An 18,168-nucleotide genomic window follows, 5' to 3' on the forward strand; every position below is an offset into this window, starting at 1 on the left:
CGTGTGGAGGTGTTTAATATGTGGTGATGTTATTACTTCAAATCAATTAATGGAAGTTATTTTGTGTGTGTTGCATTCCATCGAGTTGGCTCTGACTCCTACTGACCCTATGAAGGAGTGATGTCCACAATGTGCTGCCCTCAACAGCCCTGTTCAGCTTCTACAGATTCATACCCATGGCTGCTTATATAGAATCAATCTATCTTATATTGGGTCTTCCCCTTGTCTTGTTGTCTTTTTTTCCCCAGCGTTATTACCTTTTCCAAAGAACCCTGCCTTCTCATGATGTGCCCAAAGTAGGAAAGCTTCAGTTTTGTCATTTTTGCCTCTACCTATGTTTCAGACTTAATTTGTTCTAGGACCCACTTGTCTGTCTGTCTGGCAGACTCTCAGTAGCTCCAAACCCAACTTGGCTTTCCCACAAGCACCACAAACTTAACATGGAAGACATGAAATCATCACCTTACTCTGATTTACTGAATTACTGATCTTGATAAAACTGCAAAACCATCCACTCTGTTATCCGAGCCATAAAACTCAGACCCAGCTTAGGTAGCTCCTTCAATCTCTTATTCCTTATATCCCTATTTTACTCCCTGTTTGATTCCAATATCTCTGCCTTGGTTCTTCCTGCCTAGAGTACTTCAAGAGTCGCCAACTGATCCCTCTGCCTCCACTCTTTTTAAACAGCTTTACTGAGATATAAATTCACATACCATAAAAGTCACACATTTAAAGGAGACAATGCAACGGGTTTTAGTTCATTAACAAGGTTGTACAACCATAACTACTGTCTAATTTTAGAATATATCATCCCTGAAAGAAACCCCATACCCAATAGCAGTTACTCCCCATTTCCTCCTCCCCCAACCACTGGAAATCACTAATCTACTTTCTGACTCTATGGAGCTGCCTACTGTGGACACCTCACAGAAATGGAACCATTCAACACGTGACCTTTTGAGACTATCTCAGTTCTTACCCCCCTCTCCTCTTCTTGCCACCCTTCAGTTACTGGGTTAAACTTTATAAAATACAACTCATATCAATCATATCACTCTCTTGCTTAAAATCCTTTAATGGCTCCTGGTATATTTCAGAATAGAGTTCATCCTCTTTTGTGCTCATAAAGTCCCTTGGCAACTTGGCTCCTGCCTATGCCCCCAGCCAATCAATCTACTGTTTTCTCTTTATTCTGTTCAAACACACAGTTTCCCAGACATAATATACTATGTCACACCTCCCCCTCTTTGCCCTCTGCTTGGGACACCCTTCTCTATCTTCCTTGTTTATCTAATTACTACTCAGCTCTTAGCACTCTGCCAGCCCAGGAGGCCTGCTCAGACCCTCACTGTGATTCAGATGCTTGGTGCCTATGTTGCTGTGGCACCCATATGGCATACCCATCATTCCACTGCTGGAACACCGTATTATCTATCTCCCCATGAGACCATTAGCTACTAACTGAGGGCAAGGACCATGTTTCATGTGCAGCATTCAACACAGTGTCTGGCATGGAGTAGTCAAATTAAATACTTGTCAAATGAGGTCCATGTGATCTTAGAATTAGCATTTGTTTAGTGTGTACTACACAACACCCAGAAGGCAATTTTCAAAAAAAGAAACTCAAAAAGATACACACATACAACACTGAATTCCATAAGATATTGCAAAAGGCACATGATTATAAAAACTATGCCAAAAATAAAACCTTCTTAGAAAAAGCAATGAGCAAAAAATATTTTAGTCTGGTGGAGTTCCATGACAAAACAAAGAAGGATGTTGTTTGATCGCCAATTTTTTATTTTGAAAACCCAAAACTCATAGGTGATTTTGCCCTTGAAAAACTGCTTGTGGAAGTTAGGTTCTAGAAAATATTTCTCATCTTTACAGAAAAATTTAAGCAAATAAATGCATATAATGAGCCATAATAAGAATAATTTTGCAGGGGGGGAGGGGGAGAGGGGCTTAAGAAAGTACCTGTAGATAAACTTTCTTCACACCAGGCACATAGTCTGCAATCCGGCCAAAGAGCAGCCGCCCAACCCCTGACGTGATGCCAATGCACATGAGGACCACCTCTTTATTGTTTTCATCTTGAAACCTTTCATTCACATGTTTCATCTGTAGACCAAAGAGGAAGAAGACACATTAAATATGGTAGGAAACCTTGACAAGTTTTGAGGCTTTGTACAAATGCCTTTCATTCTCTATAACGTTATAGACTCTCATCCCCTTCCAAATTCAAATATTTATAAAAGGGGCTCTGTGATCATTTTTTCACGAGAACATATGAAGGAACGCTAACGTGATCTAGCTTACGTGAAAGAAATAAGTATTTTTATAAGAGGCCTTTTTAAAAAATATTAATAAAGCATTACCAACACACTTGATAGGTTAACATCGAGCCATTCGCTAAAGAGAACAGACCTTTGAACACACCGCACAAGCTTGCTCTCTCAGGGTCCAGCGCACTATCTCCTCCCCTGGAAGGCAGTCTAAGGACCAATTCTGGAGTTTCATTTCTTCTAGGTGGGCCCGAACCAAACTAACACTGAATTAAGGTGTACTGGAACCTCCAGGATTAAAGCATAAGGTTCTCTACCTGTGAATTTGCCTATTTGTGTGATGTTAGAACAGATAAAGATTCAGTTTAACACAGTGATTAAAAGAAAAGCCTCTAGACAGACGGCTTGGGTTCAAGTCCTGGTTCCATCCTTTATCAAGCTTGTGACCCTGGGTGAGCTCTTAGCCTCTAGGGCCTGTTTCCTTATTGGCAATAGTACTTCAAGAGGCTGGTTGTGAGGATTAAATATCTGTATAAAGAACTTAAAAGAGTGCCCGACACGATAATGATCAGATATTAATTTTAGCCCATTTTTGTTAAAGGGACCTTCTCCTTTAATTTACAGTCTACTTAGAACAATGACTGCAAACCAACAACCCGCCAAAGTTTAAGAAGGCAGTGTGACCAGGCAGGTGTTATACTGGGTGACACAACATGCAGCTCAGCACCCAGTCTAATAGTAGCTTTGCTCCCATAACCCAAGTTTCAGTCTGTCATCCCTTTCTTAATACTTCCATTTTCTCGATCACCTATCCGTGCTCATGGCACGGAGAAAAAGCATGTCTGTACTCCTACTACTTCCTCTGAAATTACTGAGCTATTATAACAAACACAGTTGTTCCAAACAATCAGACTCACTGTCCCCTACACCAAACACTGGCTTGAATTCTGGAAGCCTGCAAAGCAGATTTCCCAGCAAGCTCAAAGACCCAGATGGTTCCCATGTGGCAATAGCAGCCTTTCCGGATGACATCGCCTTCAGAGACTTCCATTTCGCATTTTAAAGCCCACTTGGTTATACCAATACCATCAAATCTGTCTTTTCCCTTTCGAAACTGGTAACTATTCTCCTTAACTTCTGTAGTTTCACACTGATCTAGAATAATCCTAACTATGGCTAACTAATCCGAACTAATCTCATCAGTGCTTATTCATCAGTTGCCCACGGCCTACATCTATACTCCTTAGTTTGGTATTAAAAAACTCTCCTTATCTGTCACCAATTTATCTTTGTACCTTTATTACCTACTGATCCTTGACTCAGAAGTAGAAAACTCAAAATGTCTACAAGACTCAGGCAAATAGCATAAAGGAGTAAAACAGACTGTTGGAAAGAGGGAGCATACAGTTCAATTGATTATTACCATATTGGACCACCAGTGTTGCCAAATCTACCTCCTGGCCCCCTCTTACTTTAAAGAGAAGTCAGAAATCTGGATTATGTGGAAATGTTGGCACCTAACTTAAATTTAGAACACTGCATGATCCAACCCCATCCATGCAAGCCAAACAAAACATGTCTGCAAACTGCATTAGGCCAGCTTTGATCTCAGCCCTAATCCCATCTGGCCCAGCAGGACGGATTTATTCAGTGTCTGAAACATTCTCACCTCTCTACATTTCTATTGTCTCTTCTACCTTCTTTAACTTTCTAAATATTACTCATTCTTTAAGACTCTGCTTCAATCCCACCTTTTCTGTAAAGCTGCCCCTGATTACCTGAGCCTTACACCTCCTTCTTTTTTACCACCCAAAGTTTTAACTGGCACCTTAAGTACTGAGTGTTCCTACCCAGCCTTTATAGCTTCTAACTCTACACATACTCAGAGTGAACTCTTTCATGTCAAAATGGACATATCTACCTGCCTGTTCCAAAGGTACTTCAAAGTCAACATGCCCCATGCTGAACTCATCCCCCCTCACAGCCTGCCCTCTCCACTCCACATCAGTTAACACCGCTCCACATCAGTTAACACCACTCGGCACAACGACCAAGGGAGACACCGGATATCTATCCTAGACTACTCTCTCCCTCTCTTCAAATCCAACAGTCAGCACCAAGTTCTGAAGATTTTACCTCCTACATCTCTCACTTCCTTTGGTCCACGTGCCCCACGGGGTTTTAGTTCAGGTTCTCATCACTCCTCCCCTGGACCTCCACGGTAGCCTTCTAACACGCTTCTTGCTTGAGCCCCACTCCTAAATCTCTAACCTATATTCTCTGAGACCCCCAGATTAAGTTCAAAACTAAAAATAGCACTTCTCTGCCTAAGATCCTTTTATGGCGCCCCTAGCCTTCAGGGTAAAGCTCAAACCCCGGGTTTCACAGATAATGCCTTCCTGCTTTGTTACTGCAGCAGCACCTCCAGCTGCTTCCTTACAGTCACCACGTCAACACTGTTGTCCAGTATGGTAGCTCCTAGCCACGCATGGGCTACTGAGTGCTTAAAACGTGGCTAGTTCAAATCGAGATGTGCTATAAGTGCAAAACACACAGCAAACAGAAAACAGTGGGAAAAAAAAGCATGTAAAAGATCTCATTAATAATTCTAAAATACTGATTCCATGTTGAATACTATTTTGGCTATATAGGTTAAATAAAATATATTATGAAACTCATTTTGTTTGCTTTTTTACTTTTTAAAATAATACTAAAAATTTTTTTAATTCCATATGTGGCTTGCATTATTTCTATGAAACAGTGCAGGTCTAAGAAATCCACTTGTGGCTGCAAAGATAAGCCAGCTGTCCATAAAGGTGAAACTGGCTTATTCCTCCAGGCCATTATCACCCCCCATCAGGTGAGATTAGACAAAGCAGAGATAGATTCCTGCTCAATTGTGAAGAAAATGAATAACCTTATCTAAGACAGGTGGGATATAATTATGTGTATTCAACAGCTTTATTTGGAATTTGAATCCAGACTCTAATGTATTAATCCACTTCAGGAAGCACCCAAAGGATCTATTATAACTTTTTAACAGACATTCTTTATTATTCAAAAAAGGCTGAATTTACTAGTCATTCTTTTGATGAAACTAAGAACACCTGCCTGCCAAAGTGCTATTATCCTTTATTAGTGGTTTTTTCCTCACCTGCTCTACTTTATGATCCTTAAAAAGAATAATATGGCGAAATGTTTTGGGTCTTTTGAAAGAAGGTAAATTTGGCAAATTCAAATATAAAGGACATTATTTCATTGAATTTTGTTATTGTTGTCATTGTTGTTTAAATAAAGCAAGAACTTCAGCTTCTAATACTCCATTCCCCACTCTCAGCCAAAATCTACAAACTAAAAGTATCTTTGGTCATTAAGTAAGGGAATGGGGGGGCGGCGGGGCAGGGCGCGGTAAAGAACAATATCTGGGGATGCTGGATCTCTAGAGGTCCTTCCTCATTGAGGTAGCAGTACTTAGGAAAACGGGTGTGTTCTATTTACAGCCTGGGCCTCCAATGATTGCCACCAACGATTTTACAAATCCCTGACCATCTCTCATCCTCTGGGCATGTGCTTTAGCAGAAAGCACGAATATTGGGGCAAAATTGATATCTGGTATAAGTTCTGCTCTCCTCACAAGAGCTCAGAGGCAGATCTGCCTTTTTGAGAGGTTGGGGGCAGCAGCCTAGGGAAGTGAAAGCAATCATCACACTAAATTGGCCTCAGTCCTGGCTTCTCCCCTCTCCAACTCTCTCATGTAGGGGAACCATAGTGCCATCCATTTGGAGACATTAGATAGTGTTCTTCCACTGAGAATCCAGGCCAAGTCTTCTGGCTCTCAGAGAGTCAACCATGAAAGAAGTTAATGAATGGCCATAGTATAAAACCAGCTCCAATTAAGCTGACCTGAGTACATTAGAAACGCAAGCTTCTCAACAAATGGTTTCTCAAAAGAAGAATGCCTAATAGAATAGAACCCCAGATTGCTTTATTTATAGAAGCCTTTGAAACCCAGTGGTGGTACACACCTACAAAGCAAAGCCAACGGTCACAAAGGTCCAATAATTCCCTACAGTACTGTTTTCTAAGATTGTGTTATTTGGTCATGCCATGACAGTCGTTAGCCTCAACTGTCCTTCCCGCCGCCCCCCCCCGCCCACCTTTTTAAGAGTATGGGTGGTATTTGCTTAATGTCGTTTATATAACGTTTATATAATTTATTACATTAAAAATAATAAAAACTTTGGTGCATACAAATTAAATTACAGGCATACCTTGCAGATATTGTAGGTTTGGTCCCAGATCACTGCGATAAAGCGAGCATCACAATAAAGCAAGTAGAAATCTTCTCTGGTGGAGGGTCTTGCCTCCAATTTGTAAAAATTCAACAACTGAATTGCAATAAAGCGTAGTGCCATAAAGTGAGGTATGCCTGCATATATTTTTGGGTAATAGTAAAGAAGATAGTAAAGAAGAAGGAGAACTAAAGGAGACTTTAAATAAAGATAACTACTTCTGACGGTGAACTTGAAGTAACAGCTTATTGACTCACGTACCAAGTGCTAACATGGGCAGTATTTTAGGGACGCTAGGAAAAGAGGACAAAAACAGGCCCAATAGAGCACTGCAGGCTATGGAACTAATAGAACCACAACTGCCTTTACAGAACTGGGGAGAAAAAAGTCAACAATATTTATCAACCACTGTTGTTGCAGTTACTATGCCCTTTGGGAGAGAAACATATTCCAGGCACGTAGTCATCATCTACCCTTGTCTGTGATGACTCTGATTCCCTGGTCCCCTGCCCTTGCTCTCCAGACAACATCAACCAAACTGAAAAGAGGGGTGGACAACAGGTAGGCATGTGCACTCATTTTGTCTCTAGGAGAATAAATTCTTTTGGCCAGAGAAGGGGACCTGTATCTTTTACGATTGCATGGTACATCCAACAACAAGGTAATAAATGCTACACAACATTTTCAGTGGTTCTGGAGCTAGAATAATTTCTGCAGCTTCCTACTTTCCAAAAGGGATAGTGAGTTCAGAGCATTTTTACTCACTTGCTATTCACTCCAGAGGTCAGCGGCTTCAGCTCGTTGCCTCTCTTTTGCTTGCAGTTTCACTTCCAAGACTATATCAGTTCAACATTTAAAATGCTATTCCGTAAGTCTAAAAGAGCATTCTGCTTAGTTTTTCAAAGATAAACTCAAAACGAGCCCGGCCCCTTTAAAAATTAGACGTACGTTTGAAGAGAGTAGAAAGCCTGCTAGATTAGTTAATGGATAATCTCAGAAATTGTTACAAATCAAAACTTTACACTACCCTTTGACTTTAAAGTAAGATGAACAAATCTTCTGAATGTAATGAGGGTTTGGTTTGGTTTGGTTTTCTTTTTTAAACTGTGTTTTCTCTACCTCTGCGTTTGCTAAGAAAAGGAAGTAAATCAACACAAATGGGAAATTTCCTTAAAAAGTTTTATATGAGCACTGTACACCAGCAAGCCCAGCGAGGTGATTAAAGATAGAAGAAAACTACATAGATTTAGGTACATAAAATTAAGCCCTTTACATCATATAATATTGAAATAGAACTTTATGGCCATTAAGATAGGTATGGTCAGCCTTAAAATGTCATTTTATCTTGTTATAATAACTATTTTATTCTCAACTGTGCTTTGAGAATAAAATAGTTCTAAGATATGCTTGAAGTGCAAACAGAGAATTTCTTTGCCAGCCAACATTTTTAAGGACTAACATCTTCAGGCAGCCTAATGTCTATTTGCTAATACGATATTTCTGTCATGACTAGACTTCATGGTCTGGGTACCAACTGCCTCCTCAGTGGCTGACCAAATGGAGAGCAGACCTTTGGCCTAATAAGTCTCCAGGAGGCATGGGCATTGGTTCTGTTTGTTTTTTTAAATGGGCAGTCTTTCCATTTCATTAAGATGAGTTTCCATGGTGTTGGTAATCACACGTGGCACTGTTAACACACATAAAAGTCAGGATTGAGAAAAAAGAAGGAAGAGTTTCCAGAGTGAAGATTATTTAACAGCCATCAAGGGGTAGAAAAAGAAGGATGGTGTTCAGAAGGAAGAAAGATGGCTGATGGTTCAAAGAATGTCCTAATTTTTAAAACATTTTCTAACTCTAAAAATTCTTTAGAGCTTTTGTTATTTTCCTCTTTTTTAAAAAAGCAATTTTCCTTAGAGTAAAATAAAAGTCTATCCTTGACACAGCATTATTTAAATCAGATCAAGATTTGGCAAAACTATTCGAGAGTAATTATCACTCAAAACCCATTTGAATTTAGATGACAGTTCAAATAATCCCTAATTTTAGAAGTTAAGATGGACTTCATCTTAAAAGAGAAAATAAATCACTAAGATTTTTAGGTAACTTGAAATTATTTAGTGACCCTGACAATAATTTTTGTGCCATCTATTTCTCAAATTACCAAAAACTATACCAGTCTGTCCTAAACAATGAAAGGTGTTTAATCTGTTGCTTTATTTAAATTTTTATTTATCACATCTAAATCCAAATTGGATTCTGAACAGTTTCTTTCTTGGAGTCTCATTCCTGGCACACAAGATGCAACACTCACACCCTTGATTCCTGACTCGTTGGGATGAACAACACACTGTTCAGATGAACACACAGTGTCCGTCTATGAAGGAGTCAGACTGCCTCTACTCTGGTCATCAAGATGGCTCCAGAGGACTCGGCAATAGTCTACAGCCTGCCTGCGTGACTGACTATACACTACTTTGGTAGAGAACTCTGAAGATAAAAAGTGGTCACAAAGGCTCTTGCAGATGTGATTAATGCTCTGATGAGGCATCGTGTGTTTACATGTTTGCATTTTTTTAAAGGATATTCTCTTTTAAACTTACTCCTGGATTTATCTGGTAATAAAGTCTCCTATGTGCATATGCAAATAAATAGGTGTAGGTTATGGAGACTCTAATCAATAGATAGAATTGCATGAATTTGGAGAAGTAATAAAAAATGAACAAATGCACCCAACAAAAAGCTAGTTCAATTAAGCTTAAATTTTAGAAGTTTAAAATAAACTTCTTCTTAAAATAGAAAGGGATAATTTCAGAAAGCATTATTTAAACCACTAGGATTTGGGGTAACTTTATTTATTTTTTAACTGCCCTGGCAAAATGTCAATAAGCCGGATATTTTGTAAATTATCAAAACTGGTACTATTTCTTCTTGAACAATGTGTACACTGGGAGTTTATTGAAATTTTAATTTACTTACTTTAAGGTTGATCTGATTTCTGAGAGAAACAAGAAGTTGGGGCATTAGTTTTTATTCAGCTTTTTAATTTTGCCCATAATTATAAAGTGAAGAAAGACTGATCCTTCCATAAAAATTCTGTCTTCTAACCTCTCCTCACTAAAATTTCATCAGACCAGTGATGTTGGCTAGAGAACTTCTTTACCAAAGCCTCCTATCCCCCTATCTCCTCCCTCCAGTCTTTGTAAGGCATACAATGCTGTCTTTTCTATTAATTGTGACTTATCTAATTGCTGACTCTCTCCCTTGCATCACATCAAGTTCAATTTTTTTTTGGTCTGATAGATTAAAAGTTGCTAAGGTTGGGCTTAGATTCATTTTCCTTCCACTGTTGCCATTTCCACATTTGAAATTGTCTACCCCAACTTTTAACCCTTTCTTAAGAATAAGACTATTTTGGATTTGGGGGTACGTGATTAACATAGTTTAAACATGGTCAGTTCTGTCTTATGATTTTAAAGTGTTCAGGAAGAAAAAAACCACACCCTGGGAGAAGGATGGAAATAGATAAGTGGAAGCTCTAAGGGGTCTGGATGAAGGTGACTGGCACAGCAGAGAACACTTTGCGGACTGAGAGTTGGAAGGCCTAGGCATGCATAGTAGAAAAAAAAAAAATGTCTTTGAAGTCAAATTATGAGCTCTACTCCCTACTGATTCTAAGATCTTGAGCATCAGTGTCCTGATCTCAAGTACTGCATATTAGTTCATAATATGGGCAGTACCATCACCCCCGGGGGTGTTTTTAGAATTTCGTGGAGGCTATTTTTATCTTTCCCATATAGTTGTGCCCAAGAATTACCTTTTTAAAATTTTTATTTTAATAAAATTTATATCACATAACGTTTGCCATCATAACCATTTTTAAGTGGACAGTTTAACGGCATTAAGTACATTCACCTTCTTGTGCAACCATCACCACCATCCATCTCCAGAACTTTTTCATTTTCCCAAACTGAAACTCTGGACCCATTAAACAATAACTCCCCATTTCCCCCTTCCCCAAGCCCCTGGCAACCCCTATTCTATTTTCTGGCTCAATGAGTCTGACTACTTTTGGTACCTCATCTAAGTGGCATCATACAGTCTTTGACCTTTTGTGTCTGGCTTAGTTCACTCAGCATGTCTTCAAGCTTGGGACACCGTAGCATGTGTCCAAGCATTAACTTTTAAAATACATATTATTTTATTCAAAACTTACTTCTTTTATTTCTCCTTTATGTTACAGGTGGAGCATTACTGATTTTTTCTTTTTTAATATGTGTATATGTAGATTTTAAGATCTAGGAATTTTATTTCAGGAGAGAAAAAGAGGTAGTGGATCTGACACACTGCTCTAGATTCGTGACAGGGTAGCAGAGCTTGGAAATCACCTCACGAGAAAGAGGTGCCGGAACTGGGCAATCCCAACCCCCGATTCAGAGCATGAGGAGCAAAGAGATACTTGGCAGAGAATTATGAAAAATCTCTGAGGTAGCTTCGGAGGAGTCAGAAACATGTAAAAGAAAACCACATGTTCACATAAGCAGAGACAATAAAATAGGGACAGGCACACTTGATTTATGTTATGTCTAGTATAATGCTTTATAAATTCAATCATCAGTATATGGCAGCATTTTAAATTCCACAGGTGTGTGCATGAGTCAAGAGGAGCGTGGACACGTGTCAGCCTACTTGCTAGGCTGGGGTTACCCTCACGCATCCCATTCTTTTGGAAGCAGCTGAGAGATGGTACAAGGCACAGGAGGTGTTATTTCACATCAGCAGGGCTGACTATGTACGTCTTACCACCCATTTCCATATCTTTAAATTATTCTACGTTGAAATCAATGTAGATAAACAAATTTTCATTTCTATTATTTAAGCTTTAAACCACACACTGTCACTATATGTGTAACCAGAGAAAGTCTCTAAACCAACGAACTCCTTTCCCTATAAGATGGAGATAAAACTGTTCTCAGTCAACAGTTATATATTGAAGATCAATGAAAGAAAGAACTTGAAGAACATAAAGTACCATTAAAATGGAAAGTAGTCATCAGCAGGGAAATTAGTAGACCTCATACTTCAGCAATTCAACCAACCTATAAACTCAGCCTGAAAATGGTTCAAAAAATACTTGAGTGCCAGGTACATGCTAGGTTCTGGGGATGGAGCAATGAAGGAAGTCTTTGTCTCTACTCCTATGAAATGTCCAGTCTACCTTACCTGTTTCCTCTTTATCATTTCCTGCCGTGTCAAGACACTTCCAACATAAAACTCTCTAATGTGTTTTGTAGTAAAATCCACAGTTTTCACCAGCCTTTCTCATACTTATACTGAATACAGTTTAAGGGCCTAAGAAAAATACACTGCTACTACTTTTTTCTTTTTCTTGTTATTACTTTTTAAGTTAAAATTAGATATTTTTAAATGTCTGTAGATTTCTTTCTCCCCTGCGAATTTTAAATCTTTTAATGGTTTAGGACCTATATTCTAGAAATAATTTTCATGTCTGAATAAACCATGCATTATTCCTTTAAAAACAAAAAAAAACAAAAAAAACCCGTTGAATTACCTATACTTAATTTTGGCTAACTAAATATAATTTGGAACATGTGACAAACTTACTCAGCCTTACTATAAGCAACAGCTCTGTTTCTGTTTAGTTATTTGTAAATGGTTAGTTTTCTAAATTTCTTATGCATTAATTATGTCCCGTCCTCCTATCAAGTTCCTACGATAGTATCTTACAATTTGAAAAAAAAAATACTCAAAAAAGAAAACTAGCTTGTTTGATGAGAGTGGTCTATAGATATTTAACTCCACCATTACTGAGCCACTAGTGGCCAGAGAAGATAGGATCCTTATTCATCTAAAGTAGGAGAATGCTGGTGAATACTGCCTACAGCACAAAACTGATAAATGGGCAAATTTTCACTAACCTGAGTAGTCAATTTGCAGCAGATGTTGAGATCTGCAGGGAAATAAATGCAAGGTTAGAAAAGCAAGAAAAGCACAGGCACCATCGAAAAAAAATCTGAAAAAAGGGATAAAGTGAAGGATAGAAGACGTCTAATCGTTCATGTAATAACTGCACGAGAACTGAGAGGACATAGCAGTGTATTATTAGAAGACATAAGTAGTGAATAAAGTATCTGAAGAAAAAGCGATGCTTGGATCCTATACAAGAATTTTAAATTTTTAACAGATTTTAATTTTCATGTAGATTTTAATAAAATATAAAGATAAAAAATAAGCTGAATAAAAATTCATCAACTGGTGGCTGGCCTTAATGATAGAAGCTAGAGACAGTCTATGTCATATGCTTCCCACAGGTATTAGGAAACTGTCTTATTTTTCTATCTTCCAAATAGCTGATATTGCTCTTCACCCACAGAATGCCCTACTGTCACCTCCTCGGAGACGTTGTCCCTGACTTCCCAAACTGAAGTTACCTCCCACCATCACCTTCCACCTCATTTATTTCCTTCAAAGAAAACACCACTATTTGAAAACTGCCTTCTTTATTCATATTTTTATTTATTTATTGAGTTCTGTGAGAGCAGTGACTACATCTGTTCTCACCACTGCGTCCCCACACCTAGAATGCCAGTGAATACTTACTGAATGAATGCTTAAATCTGTTCAACTTAGTTGTAATTATAGGAAGTCTCACACATGCAAGAAAAAAATAGGAACAGAATGAAATAAGCCGTTCTAATTCTAATCTAATAACACTCCTGCCACTTACTGTGCAACCCTGAGCAAAATAAAACCTCTCTGGTCCTCAACATTCTTATCTATTAGAGGGAGAGCCAGTATCAATGCTGCTTTCCTCATAAAAGGTTGCTGTGAGAGTTGAATTAGAAAATGTATATGCGAAGTCGATACCTTCATACCCTTTTTGGAAGTTTGTTGAGAAGGAAATGAATGAACGAAATGAATAAATGAACAAAACATTTCTAGACCACATAACAAACAAACAAACAAAAAACAAGAAATGTACATAGGGGTTATATGAGTGCATATCATCAGCACATTGTCAATCTCAAATGATAAATTCTGATATTTAAATGAATATGCTATGCAAAGAAATATCCTGTGTCAAAGAAATTTCATAAGCCTACTTTTAAGTGAAAAATAGAAAAACAAAAATTAATAAGAAAATCCTGGTGAAAAAGCAATACGATTACATTTTACTGTGCAAAGTACAGCAGTCCCCTACTGTCTGCAGTTTCAACTGCTGTCTCCCGCTGTCATTTAATCTTCCTTACAGTTCCATCTTTAATTTTCAAATGTATAAGAAAAACCACAAAAACGGTCATTCTCAAACCATATGAGATTTTGCTTCCAGGCACTTTTTGTCAGTTTTGATTCAGATAAACTCTTGTAAAAATTCTCTATAGGTTTGGACATTTCTTATGAAGATGGTATGTTGAGGTTGCTAACATACACAATAAAAACCCAATCTGTAGAAATGATGAAGAAAAAAGAAATTCGTGCTAGTTTGCTGAGAAAGACTACATTCACATATTTTTATTACAGTGTATTATTCTAATAGTTCTATTTTATTATTAGTTACTATTTACCTCTTACTGTGCCTAATTTGCACATTAAATTTTATATCTATACATTATGTATGTATAGATAAAAACATAGCGTATACAGGGCTTGGTACTATTCCTGGTTTCAGGCATCCAGTGGGGGTCTTGGAATGTATCCACCTAAGAATAATGGGGGGACTACTGTACCAAAACATTATGCATAGCTAATAAATGTTAAAGTAACAATCAATATAAAGATAATTAGAATAAAAGGCCAAATCCAAGAATAAAAAGAAAAAAGAAAAGATGGGAAGGAGGGAGAAAATGAAACCTTTAGCCTCTAGTATTTAGCCTTCAGTGGTTAGCCTCCAGGCTATAAACAAAATTAAAATGTTAACTCTACCTCTTTAATCTACCTCTTTAATGCTAAGAGGACAGAGTTGATAGGGCAGCTCTTCAGATTACACAACTCCATTGTCAATCAATTTAAAAATGTTTCTAAAACTCTGAAACCATGCTGGGAACATGTAATAGGCCCCAGGGTTTTTCTTCTGTCAGAACTTGAAAGTGAACCGGAGGTCAGAAGCAACAGGAGAAGCCAACTCAGCAGCCTAGTCCTGGTCCAATATACAGTAACTGTTCTTTACCAGATGTGGTGGCAGCTTCAGAACCAGAATGATTTTCTGACGGCATTCCGGGACGATGAGAAACACTGGCGCAGTCCCCGCAAACCCATTTTGAGTTCGCTGTCTTTCTTGCTATTTCCACTCAGGCCATTGGTAAGTCCCTCTTGGGTTTTCACCCTGCTCTCTTCTGAGTTCGGCTCCTGATCTAAATGGTTTTCCTTTACAGGGCAAGTCAGTTTGAGATGGGGAAACCATTCTACCAGGATCCAGCTGAGCTGGTTAGAAGATTCTTCCTGAGGCCAACTGAGTTGTGGAAGGTTCTACCCAGAGCCAAGCCCCTAGCCTTTCAGACCCCAAGGAAATTAGGATGTGTTTTTAGCTATGAAAAGGTATGAGAAATGAAGATGCATTTTTGTTAAGGGAAATGAGAATAATTTTGTCTAAACTAAATAATTTTGTACAAAGGAAAAACTAAATATACACAAAAAGTTGGAGAAAGAAAGAGAATTTTACCTTGTGTAATTAAGCTGGCTAAAAATTGAATTGTTATTATAAGGATTTTTTTAAATTAAGATTTAATGTCAAGGGCATACTTATGTAAAACCAAAACTTAATTTTCCTTCAACTGCTAAAGGTTTTTCTTTTTGATTAATCTGCCAAGAAAGCAAAATTCTGTTTTATCGAAATAATTTTCTGCGTTTGTCTTAATCATGTTCGATTATTTAAGAAAATCTCAATAGTAAGAGATAACCTTCTGTATTTGTCTTTGAAATCAGTTATTGTCACTTTGGTCAAATATATAATTAAGTATTGTTTCATAATAATCTGTGATCCTTACTTAGTCAAATGTCCAAATCTGTTGGTATTTTTGACAAACCTCCTTAAGTCAAATTCTAAATAAAGTCTTTTCGGAACCCAAACTAACTGAGATTTCCGAGAGGGACCCCGAGAGAACAGAAGGGAAACTTGCAAGGCAAAAAAAACTTTAGTCTAAGGACAGTGTGGCTGATAACAGGCAGCATCTTATCTCTGAAGTGGAAGAGCAGACTCTTTCATAAAAAGAACATGAGACTTAGAGTCCAGGACCTGCGTTCAGATCCCAGCTCTGAGTATAAGTCAGTGAGTGACCTTGAATGAGCATAGCTTAGCAGAGTAGTTTCCTTAGCTCTAAATATGTAGTTATTTATTATACTTATCACGCTCATCTTTGTGATGGTTATTATAGGATTTTTGTGAAAATTTTCACACACCATTGAGTCTCCCTCTGAGGAAACCACAAAGACATGAAAGCATATATGCTATTCCCATTTACATGTCTCAGTGCCCTAAGCTCTAGGCTTGGAGCACTATTCCTGCTTTGACCACAACATGAACAGAGGTGCCCTGGCTAGTGAGATCTAACAATACATTCCATTATTGACCTATGAGAGCATTTGACATTAATTAAAGCTATAAAATATCTTTAGGCACTACATGCCACGCTTACTGACTTGTTTGCCTCAAAATTTCATTCTTAGTTTAAAAATACAAGTTGTTTGTTCCTAACTACAACTGGACTTGGCGTCTACTTAATTGCCCTGTCAGCAGGCAGATGACTGTGTCTTTAATCACAGCGTCAGGCAAATGAGATCCTGCTACCAAGTCGAAGTTGCTTTTGAGAACAGTCCATTAGTATCTGCCATAAAACTGACACACTAAATCTTATCACAAAGGTTTTTGAAAACAAGCTAATAAACATCTCTTCTGCAGATTTCAACACATGAGTAAGTCATCTTCCCTTTGATAGAGAACTATGTGGGTTTAAAGCTTAGCAACTAAAACTGCCCAACTATTATATGTTATGGAGTCAAAGAATACAGGTACTAAAGAGTTGTTTTCAAAGGTAGGTAGTGGTGGAGAGATGTAAAGCAATTAAATCTAAATTATCATCCTCAGATTGAGGATGGAGTATTTCATGCCCCTGAGAAAAGTTACATACTGCCCTGTGGTCAGTGCTCTTACTAAAGCTATGTAGACTTCTGGTCTGGCTATGGTTCCTGCATCCTCATCCTATTACACTACCCTATGCTCTTTGAGATTTTCAGTTGCTACACAGTAGGGCAGATGCCAGTTTTCTAACTTTCCTTGTTAATAATGGGGATGGCCACTAAAAGTTCTTTTTCCCTCCTTCTATATATTTACAATAATGAGAGACACACAGATATTTCTGTTTATCAGGTTATAACTTACACATATGCATATAAAGCTGTGGTCTAAAGCAAACACATCAACTTCCTCCATCAAAAGACAGCATTAGTGTTATTCAATTATTCTGAAGTTCACTGAGTTTATTTGTTAAGTGTTTAATAACTATGAATAAACCATCATGTCTTATAAGTACAAAATGTGAAACATCACCATGTCATCAAAGCAGAGAATTTTAAAGGTTAAAATGGTGAGAAAATAAATTACTTATATGAAACTACCAGTGGAATGAATAGATAAACGATCGAGGGGCAAGCCCCGAGACACACTGATATTCAGTGTGAAAAAGGAGCAAAGAAACTAAGGAGTGATGGAGGAGAAGGAAAACTGAGAGAATGTTATGATTCTGGAAGCGAATGAAGAAAAATTGGGTAAGGAAGAGCCATAAAAACTTAATTCAGAAAACAAAACAAAACTCTCAGGTAAAGGGGGCAAATCACAAAAACTAAAGTATCTGCTATTAGATAGAAATGGTTATTAGAAATTTACTTCTCACCTAAATTGATCTGTAAGAATTGTACCCTTACAATAGAGATTAGAAGTGGGTAGGCCCAAAAGAGATCATTTGACAGCTTCCAAGAGGCAATATGATTCTTCATTTTTAAAAGTCAACTACTGAAAGATAAAACCTCCAATCCTGCTTTGACAGCAAGAATTGCCATAAAGGATACATATTCTCTCTCAATTCATCAAGTATAGTTTAATAAACAAGATCTTAGAATTTTTAACATAACCATGACAGCACTTAATTGTAGCTTTGAATCTTTAAAGAAGACCTACATAAATAATTTATTTCCCTAGTTGATTAAGGATCTGGTTTTAACACCCAATCTCATGCTCAAGGCCCAATTCCAGTTTTTACTAATCACTTTTCCAAATGGATATCGTCTCCTTCCTTTGACTCTATATAGTCCTCCCATAAAGCACTCAATCAGCAATCGCATTGTCTTAAAATAACTCATTTTCATACCAGAACTGTATAGATGTTTTACAAATGTTTTCTCTAATCCTTACAACAATTTTGCAAAATTGAGTTTATCCATATTTTATTGATGAGGAAAGTAATGCTTAGAGAGGTTACCCAAGGTTGTACAACTAGTAAGGGACAAAACCAGGATTTGAACCGGGTCTGTCTTACTTCAGAGCCTTTACCTCTACCCACTATACCATACTGCCTCTT

At 37.8% G+C, this 18,168-nt stretch overlaps 1 protein-coding gene across 1 annotated transcript in view; it reads right to left on the bottom strand.

Moving 5' to 3' along the window:
* SLC16A10 (solute carrier family 16 member 10) overlaps positions 1-18,168 on the bottom strand; it is a 92,441-nt gene that overhangs the window by 7,621 nt on the left and 66,652 nt on the right. The window contains exon 4 of the mRNA XM_023533382.1: positions 1,981-2,124. Within this exon, the coding sequence (XP_023389150.1) occupies positions 1,981-2,124 (144 nt within the window). The remainder of the gene's footprint in view (positions 1-1,980; positions 2,125-18,168) is intronic.

Source organism: Pteropus vampyrus, unplaced genomic scaffold, assembly GCF_000151845.1.
Source record: "Pteropus vampyrus isolate Shadow unplaced genomic scaffold, Pvam_2.0 Scaffold101, whole genome shotgun sequence".
NCBI lineage: Eukaryota > Metazoa > Chordata > Mammalia > Chiroptera > Pteropodidae > Pteropus > Pteropus vampyrus.